The sequence below is a fragment of the Sus scrofa genome, chromosome 12, assembly GCF_054392235.1.
Source record: "Sus scrofa isolate SSC_HxYL_T2T_F1_AM1 chromosome 12, Sscrofa_HxYL_maternal_Yorkshire_Landrace_v2.0, whole genome shotgun sequence".
Lineage (NCBI taxonomy): Eukaryota > Metazoa > Chordata > Mammalia > Artiodactyla > Suidae > Sus > Sus scrofa.
Genome location: NC_139394.1, coordinates 59,003,174 through 59,027,365, shown reverse-complemented (window position 1 = coordinate 59,027,365; position 24,192 = coordinate 59,003,174). Strand labels below are relative to the sequence as shown.

At 47.3% G+C, this 24,192-nt stretch overlaps 1 protein-coding gene and 1 long non-coding RNA gene across 16 annotated transcripts in view; one reads left to right on the top strand and one right to left on the bottom strand.

The window, feature by feature from the left end:
- Positions 1 to 24,192, top strand: part of MYH10 (myosin heavy chain 10) — a 143,828-nt gene that overhangs the window by 26,053 nt on the left and 93,583 nt on the right. For all 15 annotated transcript variants that reach the window (XR_014821829.1, XR_014821828.1, XR_014821827.1 and 12 more), the window contains exon 4: positions 12,499 to 12,526. Coding sequence is in view for 12 of the 15 variants with exons in the window: in XM_084986075.1 (XP_084842201.1) it covers positions 12,499 to 12,526 (28 nt within the window). In the remaining 3 variants the exon portion in view is untranslated. The remainder of the gene's footprint in view (positions 1 to 12,498; positions 12,527 to 24,192) is intronic.
- Positions 13,735 to 21,208, bottom strand: LOC146398397 (uncharacterized). Its single transcript, XR_014821868.1, has 4 exons — positions 21,024 to 21,208; positions 19,449 to 20,229; positions 17,690 to 18,629; positions 13,735 to 17,169 (listed from the first exon to the last, which is right to left on the bottom strand). It is a non-coding gene; the product is annotated as an uncharacterized LOC146398397 (long non-coding RNA).

The following is a 24,192-nucleotide window of genomic DNA, read 5'->3' as shown; positions in this document are numbered from 1 at the left end:
AGAGGCTGCCTGGGCGCTGAGTCTGAAGGGTCGTGTGAGGGAGCTAGTAAGAATAATACCCATTTCCTCCTCAGGTATATCTGGATGCTTATTACATAGCAGGTCCTTAGAGGCAAACAGGAAGTGCTTCAGGGCGAGACTCGTGGCTTCGATCACTAAGGAGAGGCTTGCAATCCAAAATGAACTTAGGCTTCAAAAAAAAAAAAAAAAGATTCAATGAGTAACCCTTTCTTAAGTTCAGAGCCAAAGAATGTTAAGAAATGGCCACAACTGTGATAAATTGCCATTAGCTAATGGAGAAAGAAGAATCATCAGCCTTTTTTTTTTTTTTTTTTTTTTTTTTTTTGTGGCTGATTCTGTGTCTCTGTTGAGAAGATGGATCTTTATATGCAGAAAAGCACTTGTATGAATGGGTAAACTTTGCCTTATATGGGAGAAGAAATTGGCAAACGTACACTCCTGCTCTAATTGAATCCACATTTCCTCGTCTAAATAGACGCGGTCTCGCAATTGAGATGACTTGGCCCCCTGGTGTTTGAAGGACTGTGTGGAAGAGGAGTCTCCATGGGCTCACGTACATAATTCCAATGTTTTTAAAGGGGAAGAAGCTCTACACTATTGAGCTTAATATACCTGCCAGGAAAGATTTGAGAATCTGTTGTTAACCGTCTCGGAAAGGCATGAAAATATTCCTCCCGTTACTTGAGGCTGTGCTGTCAACTTACTGGAGAATTAGGACTTCTCTGGGGTATCCCTGTGTTGTGGGTGCAGAGTTGTTCTTGGGGTGCTGATTAATGACGGGGACTGGCTGGGTGTCAGGGTGTGCGCCGAACGTTGTCTGCCCTTACCAACATCTAATCCGTGTCCTTGAAGATGCAGGATGCAGGAGTTCCCGTCGTGGTGCAGTGGTTAACGAATCCCTGACCAGGAACCATGAGGTTGTGGGTTCGATCCCTGGCCTGGCTCAGTGGGTTAAGGATCCGACATTGCCGTGCACTATGGTGTAGGTTGCAGATGCAGCTCGGATCCCGAGTTGCTGTGGCTCTGGCGTAGGCTGACGGCTACAGCTTCAATTCAACCCCTAGCCTGGGACCCTCCATATGCCATGGGAAGTGGCCCTAGAAAAGGCAAAAAGACAAAAAACAAAACAAAACAAAAAAGATGTAGGATGCATGCGCATAAAATTTATAGGTGACATGACACTAAGAGGAAAAGAAATACATTTAATGGAAAGAAGCAGAATTCTCAGAGGCTCTTCAGGAGTTCTCATTGTGGCTCAGTGGGCTAAAAACCCAACGAGTATCCATGAGGGTGCAGGTTCGATCCCTGGCCTTGCTCAGCAGATTAAGGATCCAGCATTGCCGCAAGGTGCGGCATAGGCTGCAGGTGCAGCATAGGCTGCAGATGCGGCTCAGATCTGGCTGGCGTGGCTGTGGTGGAGGCTGGCAGCTGCAGCTCCAATTCGACCCCTTGCCAGGGAACTTCCATATGCTGCAGGTGTGGTCCTAAAAAGAAAAAAAAGAAAAAAGAAAAGCTCTGGACAGGTTGAATGGTGGATTAAAACTAACAGAATAGTTAACGGGGGTAAATGTTAAACCCCCCATTACTGGGTTCCCAAGCCAAGTCTCTGAGTACAGAATGAGGAAGATGGGGCTTGCCAGCACGTGGTATTGTTAATATTATCGTTAGTGCTAGCGTGACCCTTTATTGACTGTCAGAGTGTGCCAGGCACTGGGCTCAGTGCTTGAATGTGTATTGTTTAAGCCACAACAGCCATCCTGTAAGGTAAACGGAATTACTATCCCAATTTTTTTTTCTGAGTGTGCATTTATTTAAGAAACAAAACCCATCAGTCCCTAAAGAGACGCAGTGCTCCCCACCCCCAGTATTCCCTCTGTCCTCAGCTTTGCACTATCCTAGTTTTGCTGAGGCCCAAATGGTGACCAAGAAAATGATAGCAAGAGGTATGAATGAGGATGCAAAACCAAGGCCACGTGACACATTCTTATTCACAGTAGTAAACTTGCATGTGAAAGTTAGAAGAATTAGTCGATAGTTTTGATTATGTGATAATTAAAAACAGACAATAAAAACAAAACAAAACCCCCACCCCCCCCCCACTCTACCGAATTCCATCGCATTTCCTTGTGTAAGAAGGGGGCCGCCGCAGGACACAGGACACAGGACACAGCACAGTCGGGTGGGACATCTCCTCCGGCAGGCGGACAGCAAGCAGCTCGTGCACCTGCTCGTGACGCGCACACCAGCTCCCGGGGCTCACCCGTCTAGGGTTTCACTTACAGATGTGAGCAGTAGCTGTACGTCAGTGGGCTACAAAGAGGGTCCATCGCATGAGAGGGGCCCGTGTGGAGGACCCCGAGCACATGGCCCCCCTGAACAGACTTTTTTTTTTAATCAAAAACAGAAGAGAGCTTAATGTTTTCCCTGAACTTCAGCTTGCAGGGGGTAGTGCATCAGTAAGACGCAGAGTGTGCCTGGCACATAGTCATTGTCCAGGAAATACTCCTCGACCGCATGAACAGAGGTAGAATTCTTGGACACAAACTTGCTTTCACGAATCACAAACCCCGCAGAGCATGGAATGGCAGAAGTGGTATTATTGGAAACTAAGGCGGGAATCGAGCACTAACTCAAGGCATTCTTCCAGAATGCACCGCCAAAAGAAACGGATGCGAATTATGACAGAAAGAGGAGCAGACGTGGAGTACATACATCTAGACTTGTAGGAGCCATGAAAGAAGTGAATTTTTTTTTTTTTTTTTTTACTTTTTTGACTGCCCCACAGCATATGGAGTTCCCTGGCCAGGGGTCAGATCAGATCCAAGCTGCAGTTGCGACCTATGCTGTACCTGCAGCGACACTGGATCATTAACCCTCTGTGCTGGGCTGGGGATGGAACCTGCCTCCTGGTGCTGCAGAGATGCCGCCCATCCTGTTGTGCCACAGCACAGCAACGTGGGATCCGAGTCATGTCTGTGACCTACACCACAGCTCACGGCAACGCTGGATCCTCAACCCACTGAGCGAGGCCAGGGCTTGAACCCACATCCTCATGAATCCTAGTCAAGATTCGTTTCCACCAAGCCGCAGCAGGAACTCCAAGAAAGGGTATTTTTGACAAAGTTCTGAAGAAAGACGAGTCCTGAGACTGAGTAGGTTCAGTAAGTGCGGGGAAGGAATCCCTAAAGGAGACCCATGGCTGCCCTCCCGCAGGAGGTGTGGGGGGCGCAAAATGAGGTGACCTCAGCGGAGAGGGCGTCCCTGGGCTCAGACTGCTCTCCTGCAGCCCCATGAGTTAGAAATTGAACACAGCCACACGGAGACCCGTGCCTGGTACATGGTCATACCTGGGGACCTAAGACCGCTAAGAGCGCAGGCTCCCCCACCGTAGCTTCCACTCGGGAGCACGGCTGCCAACCCTCTGTTGACCTAGATAAACACAAAGGCAAGTTGCGCGGTAACAGTAGTTGCAGGGGCCACCACGAATGTCTAAGACCCGAGGGCCTTGCGTCTTCCGGGAGTCTGAGAATCCCCGTCTCCTTGTTCGGCCTGCTTTCCTGGTCATGTCTTCATTCCCGTAATGCTCTCTCTTTGTTGGGCCTTTGGAAACTCCCACTGTGGGGTGTGCACACTTGCCTGTGTGTTCAGTTTTCTTTTCCTGGTGGCTTTCCCCTGGGTATGGGGTTTCAGCCACTCCGTGAAGGTGGTCCCCCCCCCCACTGCGGTCCATGCACAGGGAGATGGGGTCAGTGTCCTTCCTCCCAGTGCCTCTGCTGGGCCATTATTACTGATGGCAGCCTTTCCATTATCCCTTGAAGACGCTGGCCCGCCTCTGATGCCCTCATCCCCTGTAGCGGCTTTCTCCTGGGTTCCCCTGCCCCTTCTCTGTGACAGGTCTAGCCCGACATGTCATGCCCTTTCCTCTGGGCCTCGAGACCTGCCATAACCCTGTGTTACTTCTAGTTTTTCATGAACAACCAGATCTTTCCAGTCTCAATCTTATCCTCTCACTCAGGCTGCCAACTCCCTAGACTCTGTCACCCTCTGAAATTGCCTTATTTTTCAAATATTTCAGACATTCTATTGCAAAACCCTTCCGTCTTGGCAGTTCAGTCAGTAAGTCTCCTGACTGTGTTCTTTGATTCGGGTTATAACTCTGGTCTCTGCCCTATTCTGCTTTTCCTGTGTATTAGCGGTACCACCTTGACCCCGTGTCCCCTGTGGATTTCAGCTCTCCTCTGTCAGTATCCTAAACCCCTGGTCCCTTTGTTCCTTTGTTCCATGTGGCTCGATCTTCATCACCTGGATGAGTCGAGATGCTTGTCTTTTTTAATGCTCTCGCTTGGCTTGCTGGTGCCTCCGGAGTTGTGTTTGCACACCCGAACAGATGGCTAGTCCGGTAATTTCATGACCACGAGCCCAGGTTCCATGCAGACTGCTCCTTGCTCATCCTTATTCGTCTGTTAAGGTTCGAATCACACTCTCTGTAATGACCATCTCGAACCTCTGCCTGCTTCAGACCCCGGGGCCCCTGTGGCCCCCTTTCCTCTCCAGCTGGTGCCCCCGACCCCACTTCCACAGAGAACCAGAAGCCACTGGAGAGGAGCTGCCCAGCTTCCTGAGCCAGATGTACCAACCGTCCTCTCCTGGGTCCCCTCCTGTCAGAGGCCAGTCTTCCCAGTTCCTGCACCCCTGCCAGGAATCCGTCTCGGGGCTCTCACAGCGTGCTTATCTTCTCTTTCCTTTTTACAGGCTTCCCCCCCTTTTTCTAATTTTTTTTTATTAAAGTATAGTATAGATTTGCAGTGTTGTGCCAGTTTCTGCTGTATAGCGGAGTGAGCTAGGCATCCACATGTAGACATTCTTTTTCGTATCGTGTCTTTCCAGCTCTAAATGTTTGCAGTCAATATGCTAAAGTTTCCCCCTGACTTTAAAAAAGAAAGTTCTCTCTTCCATCCTCTCCTTCTCTGCGGCCATACTCTTTGAAAGTGTCTGCCGGTAGGTGGGTAGAGACGGTCGGCGGTAGGAACTTGTGACGATGCTCCTGTTTTCTCAGCGAAACACAAAGCGAGGCTTCAGCTGAGAGCGAGGAAGAGGGAACAGAGATAGAATTTTAAGGGAGAAAGAGTTATCTAGAAGAGCCAGATAATGCTTAAATTATACCATTACATCACATTTTTAAAACAACAGCTATTGGAAATGCAAAGATGTGACCCGCAATTATAGAGGGAACTTTCATATGCTTCTCTCAGAACTGGAGATGAGCAGGGGGAAGAAAGAACATAAAGAGTGTGATTAGGAGTTCCCTGGTGGCCTAGCGGTTAAAGGCTCTAGTGTTGTCACTGCTATGCAGAGGGTTTGATTCCTGGCCCAGGAACTTCCACATGCCATGGGTGCAGGCCCCCACCCCCAAAAAAGAATGTGAGAATGTGATCCATACAATTTAGCAAGCTTGAACTGAAAAATGTATGTGCAGTACTACTATCCATCGAGCAGAAAGAACATTTATAACCGTGGCTTGTCATTTCTGTGCTGAGCCACCGATAAAAATCTGAGATCAGGCCCCATTCTCTGACCACGGTGCAGTAAGACAAGATGTTAACAGCAAGATTTCCAACTGGGTTTGTTTTTGTAGGCGTGTTTTTAATGAGCTCTTCTTGCCGTTTTTGCTCTTAACCATTCATCTTATATGGCTTTTTTGGTAAAAGAAGAAATCAAAATAGCTATTACAGATTCTTTAGAAAGGAACCACCACAAAATACCACATATAAAAAATTTATGGTTTATGGCAAAAAAACTGCTTCAAGAAAGAATTCATAGCCATAAGTGTTTTTATTCGTAAACAATAATCTGTGGACAAGTTAAGCCTTTTACTCATACGGTAGATGAAAGACAACTTTATGATAATTCATTGAGCTGTACATTGTCTCATGAGCTTTTGCTTATGTCATTTCACAATAAAAAGAACGTTCTTTTAAAAGGTACAGCCTGGACGTTGTCTCTGCAGTGGCTTGGATCTGATCCCTGGACCAGGAATTTCCATATGCCTTGGCTATGGCCAAAAAGTAAATAAAAGTATAGCCTGGACCTTGTCTTTGCAGTGGCTCAGATTCAGTCCCTGGCCTGGACACTTCCCTATGCCATGGGTACAGCCAAAAAAAAAAAAAAAAAAAAAAATGTACATCCTGGATGTTACCTTAAGACTTATTGCAGGGATCATTTTGTAGTATATACAAGTTCCAAACGACTATATTGTACACCTGAAACTAATAAAATGTTACATGTCAGTTATACCTCAACTTTTTTAAAAAGCACAAAATGAAATGAACCTAAACAAGAGGAAAAACATAAAATTGTTAAGTAAAACTTGAACTGGTTCCACGAAAAGACCATAAAATAAACAAATGTTGGGCAAGTGTGACGAAGAAGAGAGAAACACCGGAAAGGATGAAGGTTCTGTAACATCATAAACAGAGTTAAAATTGCCTTGAAATAAGGCAGAAAACTTAGAACCACACCAGTGAGAGAAACGGTTAACATTGGCAAAGAGTTGCCTTTATCTCAAAGACACAGGCCCAAGTAATTTTCTTGGCGAAGTCTATCAACTCTCAAGGACTAAATAATTCCTGTGCTGTCTAAATGGTTGTAGACCATTAAACAGTGCACAATAGTCCATATAACATCAAGATCACAAACTGTCAAAGAAATTTGAATGTTTAAATTCACATTTTATTAAAAAGTAATACATGGAGTTCCCTTCATGCCTCAGTGGAAACAAACCTGGCTGGTAACCTTGAGGAGGCAGGTTCCATCCCTGGGCTCACTCAGTGGGTTAAGGATCCGGTGTTGCCGTGAGCTGTGGTGTAGGTCACAGACATAGCTCAGATCCTGCGTTGCTGTGGCTGTGGTGTAGGCTGGCGATTGCAGATCCGATCAGACCCCTAGCCTGGGAACCTCCATATGCCTCGGGTGCGGCCCTTAAAAAAAAAAAGTCATACATGAAGATAGTTAAGGCAACAAGCACATACACAGTCCAGCAAGGCTTACATTATTGAAAAAAAAGACAAGACACTTGTCCTACCCCGGAGCATGCCGAATTTCCTTTTTAGAGGAAATCATATTTTATCTGTTTATTCTTATACATGTACATATTTATAAGTAACAGGCTTGTGGTAGTCTTTAATTTCTAGTGTTTTCTGTAGACTTCCTGTTAGGAAAGAAGGTTGTTTTGGAGTTTTTTTGCTTTTTAGGGCTGCACCCACGGCCCATGGAGGTTCCCAGGCTAGGGGTCTAATCAGAGCTATTGCTGCCGGCCTACACCACAGCCACAGCAACTCGGGATCCAAGCCAAGTCTGCGACTTACACCACAGCTCACGGCAACGCCGGAGCCTTAACCCCCTGAGCGGGGCCAGGGATCAAACCTGCAACCTCATGGTTCCCAGTCGGATTCGTTTCCACCGCGCCAAACTTGAACTCCAGAAAGTTAACTGCCCGCCCTCATCTTCCTCATAGAAGTTGAGTCGACATTTTTTGGCATTTTCGTATTCAACATTTAACTTCTCTCTCCCGTGATCACATTTTCCTTCTCATACAATTTGCTCTTCTCCCTGGGGGTAGTAATTTTCCCATTCTGGGGAACAGAGTAGTTTTGCAATTACCTCCATTAGTTTGAGAGACCCCCCCCCCCAAGGCTTCTTTGAAGACAAAGAAACGAATCCAGTGTTTCCCTGCCTCGGAGACCCACCTTCTCGGGCTCTTTATCCTCCAGTCTGTTCTTAGTGCTCTTCCCACTTGCCCTCACCTGCACCCGGGCAGTCCTCGCTTCTTTCCTCGGTTGTATTTCTTGATTTATGGCTCCCAGATGCTGTTATTTTGGATGGAGAGTAACTTCCAGGAGCTTCCCCAGAAACGCGGGAAATACCCAATTGATGCACCAGTAAGTGACGATTTATCTGGTGGCGTCCTGAGCAGCCGTCTTGAAATGTCTGATGTGACACAGTGACATGAGCACAGTAACTACCCCTCTCGTTTTAAGACAAAGTATTTTAAGAAGAGGATTGCTAGACATCAAAATGTAAACCTTGACAATGTAGATTAAAGGATTCTTTTCACAAAAAAGTTTTGAAACCAGGTATGTTCTTAGATCAGGAGAGAAAAAGGCAAGGAGAACAAAGCATCTTTATTTTATTTTATTTGTCTTTTTGCCATTTCTAGGGCCGCTCCCGCGGCATATGTAGGTTCCCAGGCCCGGGGTCGAATAGGAACTGTAGCCTCCGGCCTACGCCAGAGCCACAGCAACGCAGGATCCGAGCCACGTCTGCGGCCTACACCACAGCTCACGGCAACGCCAGATCCTTTAACCCACTGAGCGAGGCCAGGGATCAAACCCACAACCTCATGGTTCCTAGTCGGATTCGTTAACCACTGCGCCACGACGGGAACTCCCAAAGCATCTTTAAAAAGAAACACCAGTAGTTCCCGTCGTGGCTCAGTGGAAACTAATCCAACTAGGAACCATGAGACTGCAGGTTCGATCCCAGCCTTTCTCAGTGGGTTAAGGATCTGGCGTTGCCATGAGCTGTGGTGTGGGTCGAAGACTCGGATCCCGCATTGCTGCGGCTGTGGTGTAGGCTGGCGGCTACAGCCCCGATTAGACCCGTAGCCTGGGAACTTCCATATGCCCTAAAAAGACAACAAACAAACAAACAAACCAAACAAAAAGGAACATCAGTGGAGTTCCCTGGTGGTTTAGTGGGTTAAGGACCCAGTGTGGTCACTGCTGTAGCTCAGGTCATTGCTGTGGCATGGGTTCAAACCCTGGCCTGGGAACTTCCGCCTGCCAAGGGTGTGGCCAATAAATAAATAAATAAAGTTTTAAAATGGGTTGGAAAACGTTTCTTCCTTTTCAATTCTCTGAAGAGTTTATGTGGAACTGGTATTTTTTCTTTGCTTAAATATTTTGTAGAATTCACCAGTGAGGCTAGGTTTTCTTTGTGGGACAGGACTTTGTTTTCTTGGGGTTTTTTGATGGTATGCGGAAGTTGCCAGGCCCGGGATTGAACCCGCACCACAGCAGTGACCACACCATGTCCTAAACCCACTGCAACACGAGAGAGCTCCCTGTGAGATGTTTTTTAACGACAAGTTGAATTTCTTCCGTAGATGGAGGGCCGCTCAGGGTATTATTTCTTACTGCCTGAACTTTAGTCGTTTGTCTCATAAAGAAATCATCTCGTTGCAAACTATTTTTCTCAGTAATTCAGCCGTTTGTGAGTATGGGGTGCCTGGCCTCACACGAGCCACACTTGTAATGAAGTGGAGGAAGTTTTTCTTGTTTAATAAATGTTTTGGTAATGGGGGAAAAAAAAATCACCTCATTCGTCTCAGTGGTCAAATTTTTGGCATAAAGCGGTTCCTAATATTCCCTTATTATCCTTTTAGGACCTCTGGGATCTGTAGTGGTTTTCCCTTTCTTATTCCAGATATTGGCAGTTTGTGTTTCATTTCTGATCCTTTTGTCTAGAGATTTATCAATTTCGTCCATCTCAAAGAACCGCCATGTAGTCACTGATTTTTTTTTTTTTCCCCCATTTTCTCTTTCCCATTTCATTGATTTCTGCCCTGTATCGTTTCCTTTATTCTACATACCTTGGGTTTACTTTGCTCTTTTCCGGTGTTTTAAGGTAGGAGCCGAGGTCACTGATTGGAAACCCTTTTCCCTATTAAAAAGATGATTTACTCCAACGCGGATTTGTTGAGTCCCTCCATGTGTGATCGCGGAGGCGTGCTTTGGAAAATACCTGAGCTGTCAAATGCATGTCTGCTCTTGAGAAGGCCCGTTGCATGTTTGCAAGTCAAAGCGTTTCCATTCAGTGTCACTGGGAGGCTGCGTCTGGTTACATTTATAGGTTTTTAGAGGATAAAACTCACTGTGAACTGTCCTGGTGCTTAAGATGGTTCTCGAGGAGGGCGATTCAGTGAAGCCGAGGGAGGAATAGTTCAGTTATGGTTCAAAGTGGAGAGAACCCTGGAGCCCGCCCCAAGCCCATGCCTGATTCTGCTGAGAGTGGACCTGAGGCCCGAGGCTGGTGCAAGACCAGAGAGACCCGACAAGAGCAGATGGGTCTGGCCAGAAGAGAGTTCTTTGGTCTGGTTCTGCTTGTTGAGGCAGGGGGTGTGGTGAGAAGCCTGGGGGGAGAGGTGTGGAGCGGGTTCGAAGCATGGATTGTGGTTGCGAAGTTCTCACGTCTCACACAGCGATAATAGCACGTGCAGATGCCGGGAGAAAGCCGTCCTGAGTCACTTAAGAGGCAGTTTAATTTTGGTGACTTTTTGGTGTGTGTCCTGAATTCTTCAATGTGTGATCTAGTTCAGAAAAGCCCTAAAAACGTGCTAAGTGGAGCTCTCAAGACGTTGCTCAGGCCAGGAGACTTTAGGGGCGCGAGGGTTCGTATTTAGAGTAAGTAAGAAAAACTTGGTAAAATCCTAGTTTTATAGGTGAAGAGCCTGAGACCGGCCAGAAATCAATGCCTCATTTGTAGACCCATGGGCGGTTTGTGGCAAAGCTGGAGCCAGGACAGAAGATTCCAGTTCCCGGTGTCTTGCCAGCGCCTGGCCTGGCACCTCGCGTTGGGTTCTCTCCGCAGGCCTGAGACTCACTGTTAATTCTGGGAATAAAGAAGCAAGACAGCCCCTGACCTCAGACAGCACATTCTGGGAGGGCAGGCAGTTGGCAGGATGGTTTGTCTGACTCCAGAATGTGGTTCAAAGCTGGGGACAGCGGGGAGCCTGAGGGGGGCGGTCTGGGCAGGCCACACAGAGGAGACAGAGCCGAGCTGAGCACGAAGGCCAGGTGGAGAGAACTCACGCGGCTGTGAATCTGGCACTTTCCCAGGAAGGTGAACAGATAAAGGGCCAGACCTCACCTCTGTGCTACGAACCAGGTTGCCTGTGGCAGCCGGGAGGAAGGATAAAACTGGTTAGCAGCTCTTAGGAATTAAACGAGACGTGGGGGGCCAGGCTTATACTCTTTGTATAAGTCAGTTTGTTCATAGAGTATGTGAATAGCTGTTTTAATAACGCCACATGAAAAGCGTATGACACTGCGAATGAACTCTTTCTCTCTGGTGGATGCAAGTCCTCTCTGCCTGACCTGCCGTGAGCTCTTCTCTGGGCACCTGATGGCATTCCCCCCAAGAGCGGCATGCACAGCGCAGGCAGGGACAACAGTGCCACCCCGGCCAGGCCTGGGACTGCAGCTCCTTTTGAGGCAGTGACAGTCTTGGTCAGGAGTGCTGGGAACACGGGCGCCAGAGGCAGACAGGCCCGGGGTCTCCCCCCGTGTCCTTGTCCCCTAATAGCTAGGCGACCGGAGGATTAGCTTCCTTGAAAGACGTTTCTCATCTGTAAAATAGAGATAATGACCCTCATAAGAGACTGGAAAATCCTACAGTCCGCGCTGGTGGTTTTGCCGTGGGGCGGCAGGGGCAGGGGTTGTTGCATTTCGCCTTTTCATTTGAAAAATTGAGCTGAATAGGAACACTTAAATCATGCATCACTGTAAAATCACGTCGGATTTTTTCATCATACCTTTCATCATTATTGAGGTATTTAACATGCAGACTTGAGACAATGGTTAAGCCTCATGTAGACGTTTATTCTCCTTCAATCTTCTTTTCTACTTGGCATTCGATACTTTCTTTTCTTTCTTTCTTTCTTTTTTTTTTTTTTTTGTCTTTTTGCCTTTTCTAGGGCCGCTCCCGCGGAATATGGAGGTTCCCAGGCTAGAGGTCTAATCAGAGCTGTAGCCGCTGGCCTACGCCAGAGCCACAGCAATGCCAGATCCCAGCCGCATCTGCAACCTACATCACAGCTCACAGCAACGCCGGATCGTTAACCCACTGAGGAAGGCCAGGGACCGAACCCGCAACCTCATGGTTCCTAGTCGGATTCGTTAACCACTGCGCCACGACGGGAACTCCCCTTTTTTTTTTTTTTTTTTAAATTTTTTTGATACTTCCTTTTTCTCCCTTAAGGTCAAGTGAATAATGATTCCTCTCTGGCTGTGGGTTTTCTCCAAGGGCAGGGGTTTCCGTACCGGGCCCTACATCAGAATCACCTGGGGAACCTAATTCAAGAGGGCTTTTCAAGCCCTCCCTAGCGAAATGATTTAGCAGAGCTGGGGCTCGTTTTTATAAAGCTCCCCATTGAATGTGATGAGCAGCAGGCTCGGGAACCCAGGTTGATTAGGCATATAAAGCCGTCTGAGCCCGGATTGTCACCTGCCCAGAGGATCTGCTTGAGCTGGATCTGGGACTATATATAGTATAGACTGGGGATGGGAAGAGCTTAATGTGGCCTGAGAGGAGCAGAGGTACTAGTATTTTATAATCTATCATTGCAACTTTATTATTATTGATCAGATATTTTAAAAACCAGGCAAATGGTCACGTTGTCTTTTTGTTTTTGTTTTGTAGATCGTGAGGACCAGTCAATTCTTTGCACGTAAGTAAATGTTGAATGTTCTGACTTTTCGTTTCCTCTGGAAAGTAAAGCAACTTTTTTTTTTTTGCATGGGAGGCGGGGGAAAGGAGAGCCGTAATTCGAGATTGGTGTAAATCTTGGCAGTTACTGTTTTAAGATGAAAATGTATACGTTGCTTAAGTTTGGTGGTACTGTTTGGTTGTCAAACTGGGCTTTACACACATTTCATAATGTTAATCTGTGAAACTTACCCCTTTAGTTTGTCCAAGTGCTGACCTACTGGACATTGCAGGAATTTTCCCAGGTTGGGAAGCATTATTGATCACCAACCGCCTTGTGTGCTGTGTGCGAAGTACTGAAAAGTCAAGATTGACTAAAACAAGGTCCAGGCAGGAAATGGTCAGATTTGCACGTTGGGAAGGTCATGTTGGCTGCAGTGGGGAAGCTGGACAGGAGGAAGCTCGGTTAGGCGGAGCTGACAGAGAGCTGGTCACAGAGCCAGACAGAAGCGGATGGGTCTAAGTGGGGGTTTGGCTGGGGGCGGGGCTCGGCTGGGGGCGGGGCTCGGCTGGGGCAGGGCTCGGCTGGGGCGGGGCTCGGCTGGGGGCGGGGCTCGGCTGGGGGCGGGGCTCGGCTGGGGGCGGGGCTCACCCGGGCTTTCCGGGCTTAAGAAGCGCTCAGAGAGGATGCAGTTGCCGCCTGATGCGGGAAGGGGGAGGAACGGGTCCGGAGTGGAAGGTGAGTCGTTTGCTGGAGGACCCTGACTTTGACATGCCGGTGGCTCAGCTGAGTGGAGTTGTCGCCGGGCCGTTGGCCACGCGGCCGTGGAGTACCCGGCACGCCCTGCCGGTGGCCTGGGAGGCGCTGGCAGCTGCGCGGGGAGTGAGGTGGCCTCAGAGCGTGGAATCCTGAGGACAGGCGACGTTCACGGGTGAGGAAGGGGTGAGGTGCCGTGGCGACGGCCCCAGCCTTCGGCCTACTGCTTCCACAAAGCTGTAGCCGTCGAGGAGTCGGAACTCAGAGAATTTGTGTGTGTTTTCGATGTGGGAGAACTGAAATGCGGACGAGAGGGAAGCGGGGCGGGACGGAGAACTGAGGGGCGAGGAGGGCACAGGGTGGGTGTCAGGGGAGATGACGGGGTCGGGGAGGCCCATAGCGCCCGATGTGGGGCTGGGGGCGGGGTGGGCGTCTCTTTCCAGGACGCGGAAACTCGGTGCTTCCTGAGGAGGGGGGGGGCAAGGCTGACAAAGCTAGTCCGCTGAGGCATATGAATTAGCTTTTTCAAATCACAAACCCGCCCGGATACTTAACCTCTTCAAAAAAAAAAAAAAAAAACGCTTTTCCCAGCAGTTGGGTTGGGCTCAGCTGGGCGGCTCTGCTGACCTGGGCCCAGCTGCGCTGTGGCACCTGGGCTCACTCCCGCCTCCGCGGTCAGCTGCCAGGCCCGCTGGGGCGGGGGTGCCTGGGTATGTCCTTCAGCCAGCGGGCCAGGCCCAGGTTTTAACGTGGTGGGGGGGTTCCAAGAGCAGCAAGAGAGCAAGGTCCAGTGCAGAAGGGTTATGCACGTTTCTGCCTGGTCACTCTTGCTGCTGGTCCATCCCCAAGCCAGACCCTCGGCCAGGTTTTTGTTTTTGATGATCTTACTTGGCAGACTAAATCCAAGGGTCAGAGCCACTGCTCCTGCTCTACACGTGACCTCAGAGGGGCCGGGGGAAAAGAGGGGGCAGAGCTTTTTAACAAGAGGGTCTGAGAGAGTGAGGAGGATGCCTCTGACTTGGCTGGCTTGGGTGCAAGGGTGGAGAAAGCTGCCCCAGGGAGATGGGGTCCAGTAAGGCCAGTGGGGAGTGGGGGAGTGTTGGGTGAGGAGGTGGATGACTTTGCACACCACAGAATGGGGGGTCCCAGAGAGTATGGCAGGGGGCAGAAAATAATGGGGTTTGTGATCGGGAGAAAGACAACACAGCGTGAGAGGAGAGAGTAAGAATGAAAAGTGACCAGAAGAACTACATTTCAGGCAGTGAACAGGGATGGTGGGTGGGCTGTGAGTCTGAAGGATCCCCCGAGAGTTCATCTCTGGGCCCTGGTGGGTAGAGGGGGGTCTTGGGCCTCTGGGCCACAGCAGCCTTGGCTCGTACTTCCTGGCTTCTACTGGATTTCTAGCTCAGGTGGGTAGCCGTGCAACCAGAAGAGTTTCTAGACCGTTGACCTTGTCGCAGTCCGTCGTGCTTCTTATAGAATCAGTGAACCTTCTAGACCCAGAGGACAGCAGGTGGGAAATGGTATCAGGCAGTTACAGGTAGTTTGATAATTGCTGGAGCATAAGGTGTAAAGTAGGGCATAAATGACAGTTTAAACCTCAACATGCCTAAAAAATTAACCTTTACTCCTGTATAAACAAGAAGCATCTCCCCGTATCCTTTTTTCCATCAATACTGTGTTTCCAGACTCGAGGCTTAAAGCCTTGCAGTTTCTGCTTTGACCCGTCTCTTCCTCCTTCCCTCCCTCCCTCCTCTTCTTCCACCCACCTCGGTGTGCAGTGGCTTGATGTGGGATCTCGTTTCCCAGACCAGGGACCGAACCTGGGCCACAGGAGTGAAAGCCCCAAATCCTAACCACTCTACCACCAGGGAACTCCACCTTGCCCTTCCTGTTTCTAGTTGTCGCCTCACTTGACATTTCTCCAGTCTTGTCCTCGTCCCACCCAGCATCTAGTATCTGGCCCGTTTTGGTGGATCCTGGCAACTTCCTTGCTATAGTTTGAATGGCAATGACCCAGCAGGTTGCAGTTCACACTGGTTTGCTCTCATCAGGCGCTTTTCCTTAAATACTGTGACCCATTCGTTGTTTGAGTCGTGTGTGTCATGTTTTACAGCTAGACAGTAAGGTAGGAACTGTGACTTAGCCTTGATTGCTTTTTCATTATCCCCTGAGAACCTGGCATACGTAGGAAATGGATAAAAATTCAAAAAAAGGAACCAATCTCTTAATTAAGTAGGAACCAAGGAAATAGGCTTAAGTACAGATTAGGAAGTTTTAGAAACTAATGAATAATGTATGTGTTTTCAAAGGGTAAAACCTTTCTTATACCATTTCATAAAGGCCTTTTTTTTTTTTTTTTTTCCTGGAAATTTCAAACCAACACAAAAATGGAATAGTAAGTGACTCATCCCATATAGCCATCCCCTAGCTTCAGTGATTTTTAAAATTTTCACCACGTTTTCTTTACTTGATTTTTTTTCCTTTTTTTAACCTTTGCTGATCCTTTTCCCCAGGTTTCTATTAAAAAAAAACAAAAACAAAAACCCTCAAACCTGAATTTTACTGAAAAATGGCAAGAGTGGTGCCCAGTCACCCTTCGCTTACATGTGTCCGTTCTCTCTGTCCACAGGCCCTTAGTTTTCTCTTACTGGGGCCATTTGCACTTGCCGGCAGACACCCGCACACGCTACACCTGGATGCACAGCAGGTGTCTCCTAAGAGCAAGGGTGTTCCCATAACCACAGGCCATTGTCGCACTGGAGGAAAAGGACAGCGCCTCAGGACTGTCATCCCGAATTTCTAGAATAGTCCTCGGGGCACTGCTTATAACTTAAAAATCCACCATCTTGTCAGGGTCTCACTCCATGCCTTCCTGATGTCTCTTCATTTTAATTCTATGTTCTAGAACAGTCTACTTTTTTTGCTTTTTTTTTTTTTTTCTTTTAATTCCACTGGCCGTGTATGTTCAAAAGTCAGTTATTTAGAACCTGATCTGCAAATGTCTTTTTAAAACCGTGTGTTTTGATGCAGTTCTAGTCCTGATTTTCCAGCCCACACCCCTCCCCCTGGGCTTGCATGGCACATGCCAGCCACGAGCTTGGGGTTCCCAGGCCAGCCTGTACATCTGACCGGATAGCTATACAGATAGGCGGGATTCATTGAATTCGGTGTCCACCCCCTCTCTCCTCCCAGGAGGTGAGGCTCCTGTCACAGGGTTCAAAGGCCCAAACCTCTCATCACCCGTTTGGTCTTTGAGCTTGACCAGCACCCGCCCGGGAGCTCTCTAGGTGCCCAGCAGGGAGAACAAAGACGTTCCAGGTACTCAGAGGCTCCCTCCGGAATGCAGAACAAAACGAGGCAAATTCCTGATAATATAGCATCAGTTAATAAAGGCACCACAAGAATCTAGTCACTGAAACGCCATGAAAAGTGAGCTTCCTTCTTCTACTCACAAGCGAGGGAAGAGCAGGACTTGGGTGTCACCTGTCTGCAGGGTCCCAGGAATGGTGGCCCTGCATGCAATATGCAGGGGACCAGGTGCAAGATGCTTTGCTCTCTCCTTGACTGCTGGGAGCTTGGCTGACCATTTCCAACGAGGACCTTTGGGACTGTCTGGAAGCAGGAAGCGCTGGGGGAGGGGACGACTGCTGTTGGAGAGACCCAAAGGCGCTAATTTGTTTTTGTCACCGCAAGTGACCGTTGCAGGCACTAGTACTTGTGATTAGGTGGTCACTGTCATTTGAAACTGGTGTTTGCGTCAGTGAACAGGCTTGGATTAATCGGGTAAGTCTCCTGGCAGCTGGTTAGCTGTTCCTGGGCACAAAGTAGCAATCAAGTGCCATGTTTCTCTTCTTTCTTTTTTTATTTTAATTTTTTGAAAATTCATTTTTCTTTTCCAGTTGGACCTGTGGCATATGGAAGTTCCCAGTCTAGGGGTAGAGTCAGAGGTACAGCTGCTGGCCTACACCACAGCCACAGCAATGTGGGATCTGAGCCACAATGAGCAAGGCCAGGGATTGCACCCACAACCTCATGGTTCCTAGTTGGATTCATTTCCACTGTGCCATGGCAGGAACTCCTGAAATGCAGAAATCTTATGTATACATGTGCCGTGTAATTTGTGTAACCTAAGTCTCTATCAAGGTAGAGAACATTGCAGAGTTCCCTGGTGGCTCAGCTGCTTAAGGATCCAGTGTTGTCACTGCTGTGGCTCAGGTTCAGTCCCTAGCCCCAGAACTCCCACATGCTGTGGGCACAGCACCCCCCCCCACGCCCCCGAAAAAAGGGGAGTTCCCATTGTGGCGCAGCAGAAACAAATCTGATGAGGATGCAGGTTCCATCCCTGTCCTCGCTCAGTGAGTTAAGGATCCTGCGTTGCCATGAGCTGTGGTGTAGGTCGTAGACAGGACTCAGATCCCATGTTGCTGTGGCTGTTGTGTAGGCCGGTGGCTACAGTTCCAATTTGACTCCTAGCCTAGAAACTCCATATGCTGAGGGTGTGGCCCTAAATAAAAAGACCAAAAAAAAAAAAAAAAAAATTACCATTATCGTCACCCCAGAAAATTCCCTCCAGTATCTGGCAGATTTCTGCCCTCACTTCTTTTAGCCTCTCGGAATTTTAATTCTTAGATACCTCTGGTTATGATAGTTGATAGCAGCTTTTCATGCTTATATCTGTTAAAAGCTACACTGTGACTTGAAAAATAGGAAAATGTGAAACAGTGTATTCCAGACTTCAGACACTGTGATATGTTCCCTGGTGCCTTTGAGGATCCAGCAAATAAAGAAATCCGGCAGGTATAGCCGCGATCTTCTTTAGTACACGCTGAGCTAGTTAAATTTCCTCTATGAGAGTAACAGTTTTATTTAGTAATTATTTTATGTTAAAAGTACGCATGCTTACAAAGGTATCACAAAGAGAAAGTATAATTGGAAGCAGCATTTTAAAAAAATCAGTACTTGGAATTCCACTATGGTGCAGCAGGTTAAAGGCTCAGCATTGTCCCTGCAGCAGCTCGGGTTGCTGCTGTGACATGGGTTTGATCCCTAGCCCCGAAACTTCCACAGGCCACAGACATGCCCCCCCGATCATTACCCAGGTAGTTTGATAGCTACTCTTCAAGCTGTACTTTTCCCATCGTTTATTCTACTTTTGCCTCAGTGGACGAATCATTTACTCTCTAATTTTTTTTTTCCCCTCTATGGATGAGAAATTGACCAGTTGATCGAAGACAAAATTGGAACATTTTATTTGAGCCATATTTGAGGATTATAACCGGGGAAAGAGCACCCTAGAAAGCTCAGAGAACTGCTCTGCCCGTGAGAGGTTGAGGCACAGTTTATATAAGTCTTTTGAGACCGAGGGCTGTGCATCAAATGCCGTGTTATTGTCAGTTAGACAGTCCAGATCTCGGCATCATCCCGTTGGGTCCCGAGACCTCTTCCAGGATCAGGGAGGAGTGTAATCTTGAAGGGGTTGCCTGCTTGATACTCCCAGGATGTTGCTCTTTATGGTCGAGCAGATGTTCCTGCCGGTGGCGGGGGTGGCGGGGGTTTGCTCGATGGCTAATGCAGATCCCCTATGGGCTCTGGAGGAATGGGGAGGCCAGAGGGCAGGCGAGCATTTGCATGTGTAAATTCTTCTTGTCTTGCCATTTAAGACAGCAACTTTCACATCCCAAAGTGAGCAGGTCATTTATCCTCTGGCCTCATCTGCCTACAACTCCCCAACTAGCCTTTTTTTCTGCAGACTCAGGCCAGGCAGTGTGCGCCCTCACTGAAGAATCCTGGCCCCCCGCTTGGTCATTATCCCAGTAGCCCGACAAGGATTTCCTTGATCAAGGCAGAGCACCCCGTGTAATTGGAAGTGAAAGCCAGTTAAGAGTGTAACCTCAAGTTGACTTTCCTTCCCAGAGTTAAAATTTGTAGTCACCCTTGATGAGGAGACTACTCTGCTCTTTAAGCCTGCCTTTTACTTTTGTGTATTCTTTATATTTTTTTTATTAAAGTATAGTCGATTTACCATGTTGTACCAATTTCTGCGGTGCAGCAAAGTGACTCAGTTATACATACATCTTCATTCTTTTGTGTTGTGTGTGTGTATCTTTTTAGGCCTGCACCCATGGCATATGGAGGTTCCCAGGCTAGGGGTCGAATCAGAACTATGTCTGCTGGCCTACGCCACAGCCCCAGGAACATGGGATCTGAGCTGAGTCTGCAACCTACACCGCAGCTCACAGCAACACCGGATCCCCAACCCACTGAGCAAGGCCAGGGATTGAACCCGCAACCTCATGGTTCCTAGTCGGATTCGTTTTCACTGCGCCACAACGGGAAACTCTACATTCTTTTTTTAGAAAAAGTATTATTTTCCATCATGTTCTATCCCAGGAGATTGGATATCGTTCTCTCTAATAGACAGTAGGAACGTAATAGTTTGCATCTACTAACCCCAAACTCCCCATCCATCCCACGCCCTCCACCGCCCCCCCCGCCCCCTTGGCAACTGCAAGTCTGTTTTCCGTGTCTGTGAGTCTCTTTCTGTTTTGTAGATAGGTTCGTTTGTGCCATGTTTTAGATTCCTCATATAAGTGAGCTCGTGCGACATTGGTCTTTCTCTTTCTGACTGACGGCATTTAGTATGACAGTCTCTCGTTGCACCCATGTTGCTGTGAACGGCATTTTTGAATGACTGGATTGTATTCCATGGTGTGTATGTACCCTGTCTTCTTAATCTATTCATCTTTTGATGGACATTTAGATTTTTTCCATGTCTTGGCTGTTGTTAATAGTGCTGCTTTGAGCATCGGGGTGCGTATATCTTTTTTTTTTGTTTGTTTGTTTTTTGTTGTTGTTGTTTTTTGTCATTTCTTGGGCTGCTCCTGTGGCATATGGAGGTTCCCAGGCTAGGGGTCGAATCGGAGCTGTAGCCACCAGCCTACGCCAGAGCCACAGCAGCAAGGGATCTGAGCTGTGTCTGCAGCCTACACCACAGCTCACGGCAATGCCAGATCCTTAACCCACTGAGCAAGGCCAGGGATCGAACCCACAACCTCATGGTTCCTAGTCGGATTTGTTAACTGCTGTGCCACGATGGGAACTCCACATGTATCTTTTTGAATTATAGTTTTGTCCAGATATATATCTAGGAGTGGGATTGCTGGATCACAGGTAATTCTTTTTTTCATTTTCTGAGGAACCTTCATATGGTTTTCTGTAGCGGTTGTACCAACTTACATTCCCACCGTGTCAGTGGGTTCCCTTTTCTCCACACCCCCTCTACAGATAAACTTGCTATTTGTAGACGTGTTAATGATGGCCATTCTGACTGGTGTGACATGGCACCTCACTGTAGTTTGATCTGGATTTCTCCAAGCCCCCCTTTGAAAGAATACTGTTTACATTTTATGACTAAGTGCTGGTTAACTCTAGTTTTTCTCCTTTTAAGTGTGTTTGAATAATGCAGCAATTGTAAAACAGTGCTTGCTTCCCTTCAGCCTTCTATCAGGATGTGACAATAGATTTTTTTTTGTTGCTGTGAAGGAATTTTATTGATCACGTATGAATATTGCATTAAGTGGTGATGATAAGCGAACCGGGATTTCAAACAGTTGGTTGAGTCTTCCTTACAAGTAACATACCTTAAAAGTTTTAAGCGAAGTTCCCATCATGGCTCAGTGGTTAACGAATCTGACTAGGAACGATGAGGTTGCTGGTTTGATCCCTGGCCTTGCTCAGTGGGTTAAGGATCTGGCGTTGCCGTGAGCTGTGGTGTAGGTTGCAGGCACGGCTCAGATCCCTTGTTGCTGTGGCTCTGGCGTAGGCCGGTGGCTACAGCTCCGATTCGACCCCTAGCCGGGGAACATCCGTGTGCCTCGGGAGCGGCCCTGGAAAAGGCAAAGAGACAAAAAAATTAAAATAAAATAAAAATAAAAATAAAAAAGTTTTAAGCTAATCAAATCAATAGGCTTGATGAAACAGCCAAGGCAACCCTGAAAATAGACCCCATAAACGTAGTTAGCTGATCTTGACAAAGGATCCAAGGCAGTGGAGCAAAGATTGTCTGTAACAAATGAGTGCTGGAACAGCTGAATGTCCACATGCAGAAAAAAAGGAATCTAGACACAGACATTACACCTTTCCCAAAAATGAACTCAAAATGGATCAGAGGTCTAAATGTAGAATGCAAAACTCTAAAACTCCTAGACTGAAGCATCAGAAAATTTAGATGACTTTGGGTATGGTAATGCCTTTTTAGATACAAAACCAGACCCAATCCGTAAAAGAAGTAATTTGTAATCTAGACTTAGTTAAAATCAAAAACTTCTTCTCTGCAAGAGACAGTTGAAGAGAATGAGAAGATAAGCCACAGGCCGGGAGAAACTATTTGCAAAAGACACAACTGATAAAGGACTGTTATCCAAAGAACTCTTAAAACTCAATAGTAAGAAAACAATTTTAAAATGGTCCAGAGGTTTCAACTGATACCTCACTAAAGAAGACATACAGATAGCAAAAGAGCATCTAAAAAGATGTTTTACATTCTCTGATATCAACCTTACAAATGTCTTCTTAGGTCAGTCTCCCAACATAACAGAAATAAAAGCAAAAATAAACCAACAGGACCTAATCAAACTGATAAGCTTTTGCACAGCAAAGGAAACCATAAAAAAAACACAAAAAGATAACTTAGAGAATGGGAGAAAGTAGTTCCAAACAATGCAGCTGACAAAGGGCTTGATCTCTAAAATATACAGACAACTTACACAACTCAACACCAAAAAGCCAACAACCCGATTGAAAAATGGGCAAAAGGCCTGAATAGACATTTCTCCAAAGAAGATGAACAGATGGCCAACAAGCACATGAAAACATGCTCAACATCACTGATTATTAGAGAAATACAAATCAAAACTACCACAAGATACCACCTCACACCTATCAGAATGGCCATCATTCATAAGTCCACACGTAACAAATGCTGGGAGGGGGTGTGGAGAAAAGGGAACCCTCCTGCGCTGCTGGTGGGAATGTAGATTGGTATAACCACTATGGGAAAAGGTATGGAGGTACCTTAGAAAACTATACATAGAACTACCATTTGCCAGCGATCCCACTCTTGGGCATATATCCGGAAAAAGCTTTCCTTGAAAAAACACATGCACCTGCATGTTCATTACAGCACTATTCACAAGAGCCAGGACGTGGAAACAACCTAAATGTCCATTGACAGATGATTGGAGTAAGAAGATGTGGTGTATATACACAATGGAATACTACTCAGCCATAAAAAGAACAAAATCATGCCATTTGCAGCAACATGGCTGGAACTAGAGACTCTCATACTAAGTGAAGTACGTCAGAAAGAGAAAGACAAATACCATATGATATCACTTATATCTGGAATCTAATATACAGCGCAGATGAACTTTTCCACAGAAAAGAAAATCATGGACGTGGAGAACAGACTTGTGGTTGCCAAGGGGGAGGGAGTGGGATGAACTGGAAATAGATACAAACGATTGCCTTTGGAATGGATGAGCAATGAGATCCTGCTGTGTAGCACTGGAAACTATATTTGGTCACTTATGATGGAGCATGATAATGTGAGAAAAAAGAATGTATATATGTATGTGTGACTGGGGCCCCTTGCTGTACAGTGGAAAATTGACAGAACACTGTAACCCAGCTATAATGGAAACAATAAAAACCATTATAAAAAAAAATAAAGACCAGGAGAAAAACCAAGAAATGAAATAAAAGTAAAAAGATGTTTTCCGTCATGTCACCACAACACACCTCCTAGAATGGCCAAGATCGGGAACACTGACAGCGTCAAAGGCTGCCAAGGACATGAAGCAACACGGCTGGTGGTGATGCAGGATGGTACCACCCCCTCGCAAGACTGTTTCGGAGGTTTCTTACTAAACATGCTCTTAAAATATGACCCAGCCGTCAAGCTCCTTGGTATTTTCCCAAAGGGAGTTGAGCACTTGGGTCCATGTCAAAATTTGCACACGAAAGTTTATGGCAGTTTTGTTCATGACGGTCCAAACGTAGACGCAACCAGGGTGTCCTTCGGTAGGTGAATGAATGAACGGCGGTACGTCCAGACGGGAATATTTCTCAGTGCTGGAAAGAAACGAGCTGTCAGGCCGTGAGAAGACACGGAGGAGCCGTAAATGCGTATTAGTACTAAGTGTAAGAAGGCAGTCTGAGAACGCTACATACTGTGTGATTCCAACTCTGTGACGTTCTGGAAAAGGCAAAGCCAGAGAGGCCATAGGTAGATCAGCGATTGCTGGGGGAGTGGGGGCCTGCGTGGAGGCGGGTGGAGTTGCACGGGCAGAGCACAGAGGATCTTTAGGGAAGTGAAAGGACTCTGTGAGATACGATAATAGTAGATACAGGCCATTGTACCTTTATCCAAATTGCATAAAACACCCGGAGTGAACCCCAGTGTAAACTATGCACTTTGGGCTCATCCTACATAAAAAAAAGACCCTTCTGGGCGTTCCCATCGTGGCTCAGCAGTTCGCGAGCCCGACTAGTATCCATGGGGATGCAGGTCCCTGGCCTTGCTCAGTGGGTCAAGGATCTGGTGTTGCCATGAGCTGCGGCGGAGGTTCCTACGTGGCTGTGGTGTAGGCTGGCAGCTGGAGTTCCGATTTGCGCCCCCAGCCTGGGAACCTTCATGTGCTGCAGATGCAGCCCTAAAAAAGACCAAAAAAAAAAAAAAATAATAATAATAAATAAAATTAAAACATTTAAAAATGTACCATTCTGGTGGCTGGTGTTGATAACAGAGGAGGAGCTGTACGCGTGGGTGCAGGTTATGGGGAAAGCTCTGTACCTTCCTCTCAATTGTGCGCCAAGACGATAAAGTAACGAGAAGGGTGCCGTAGTTGAAACCCTTGTGTTGTCAGCTA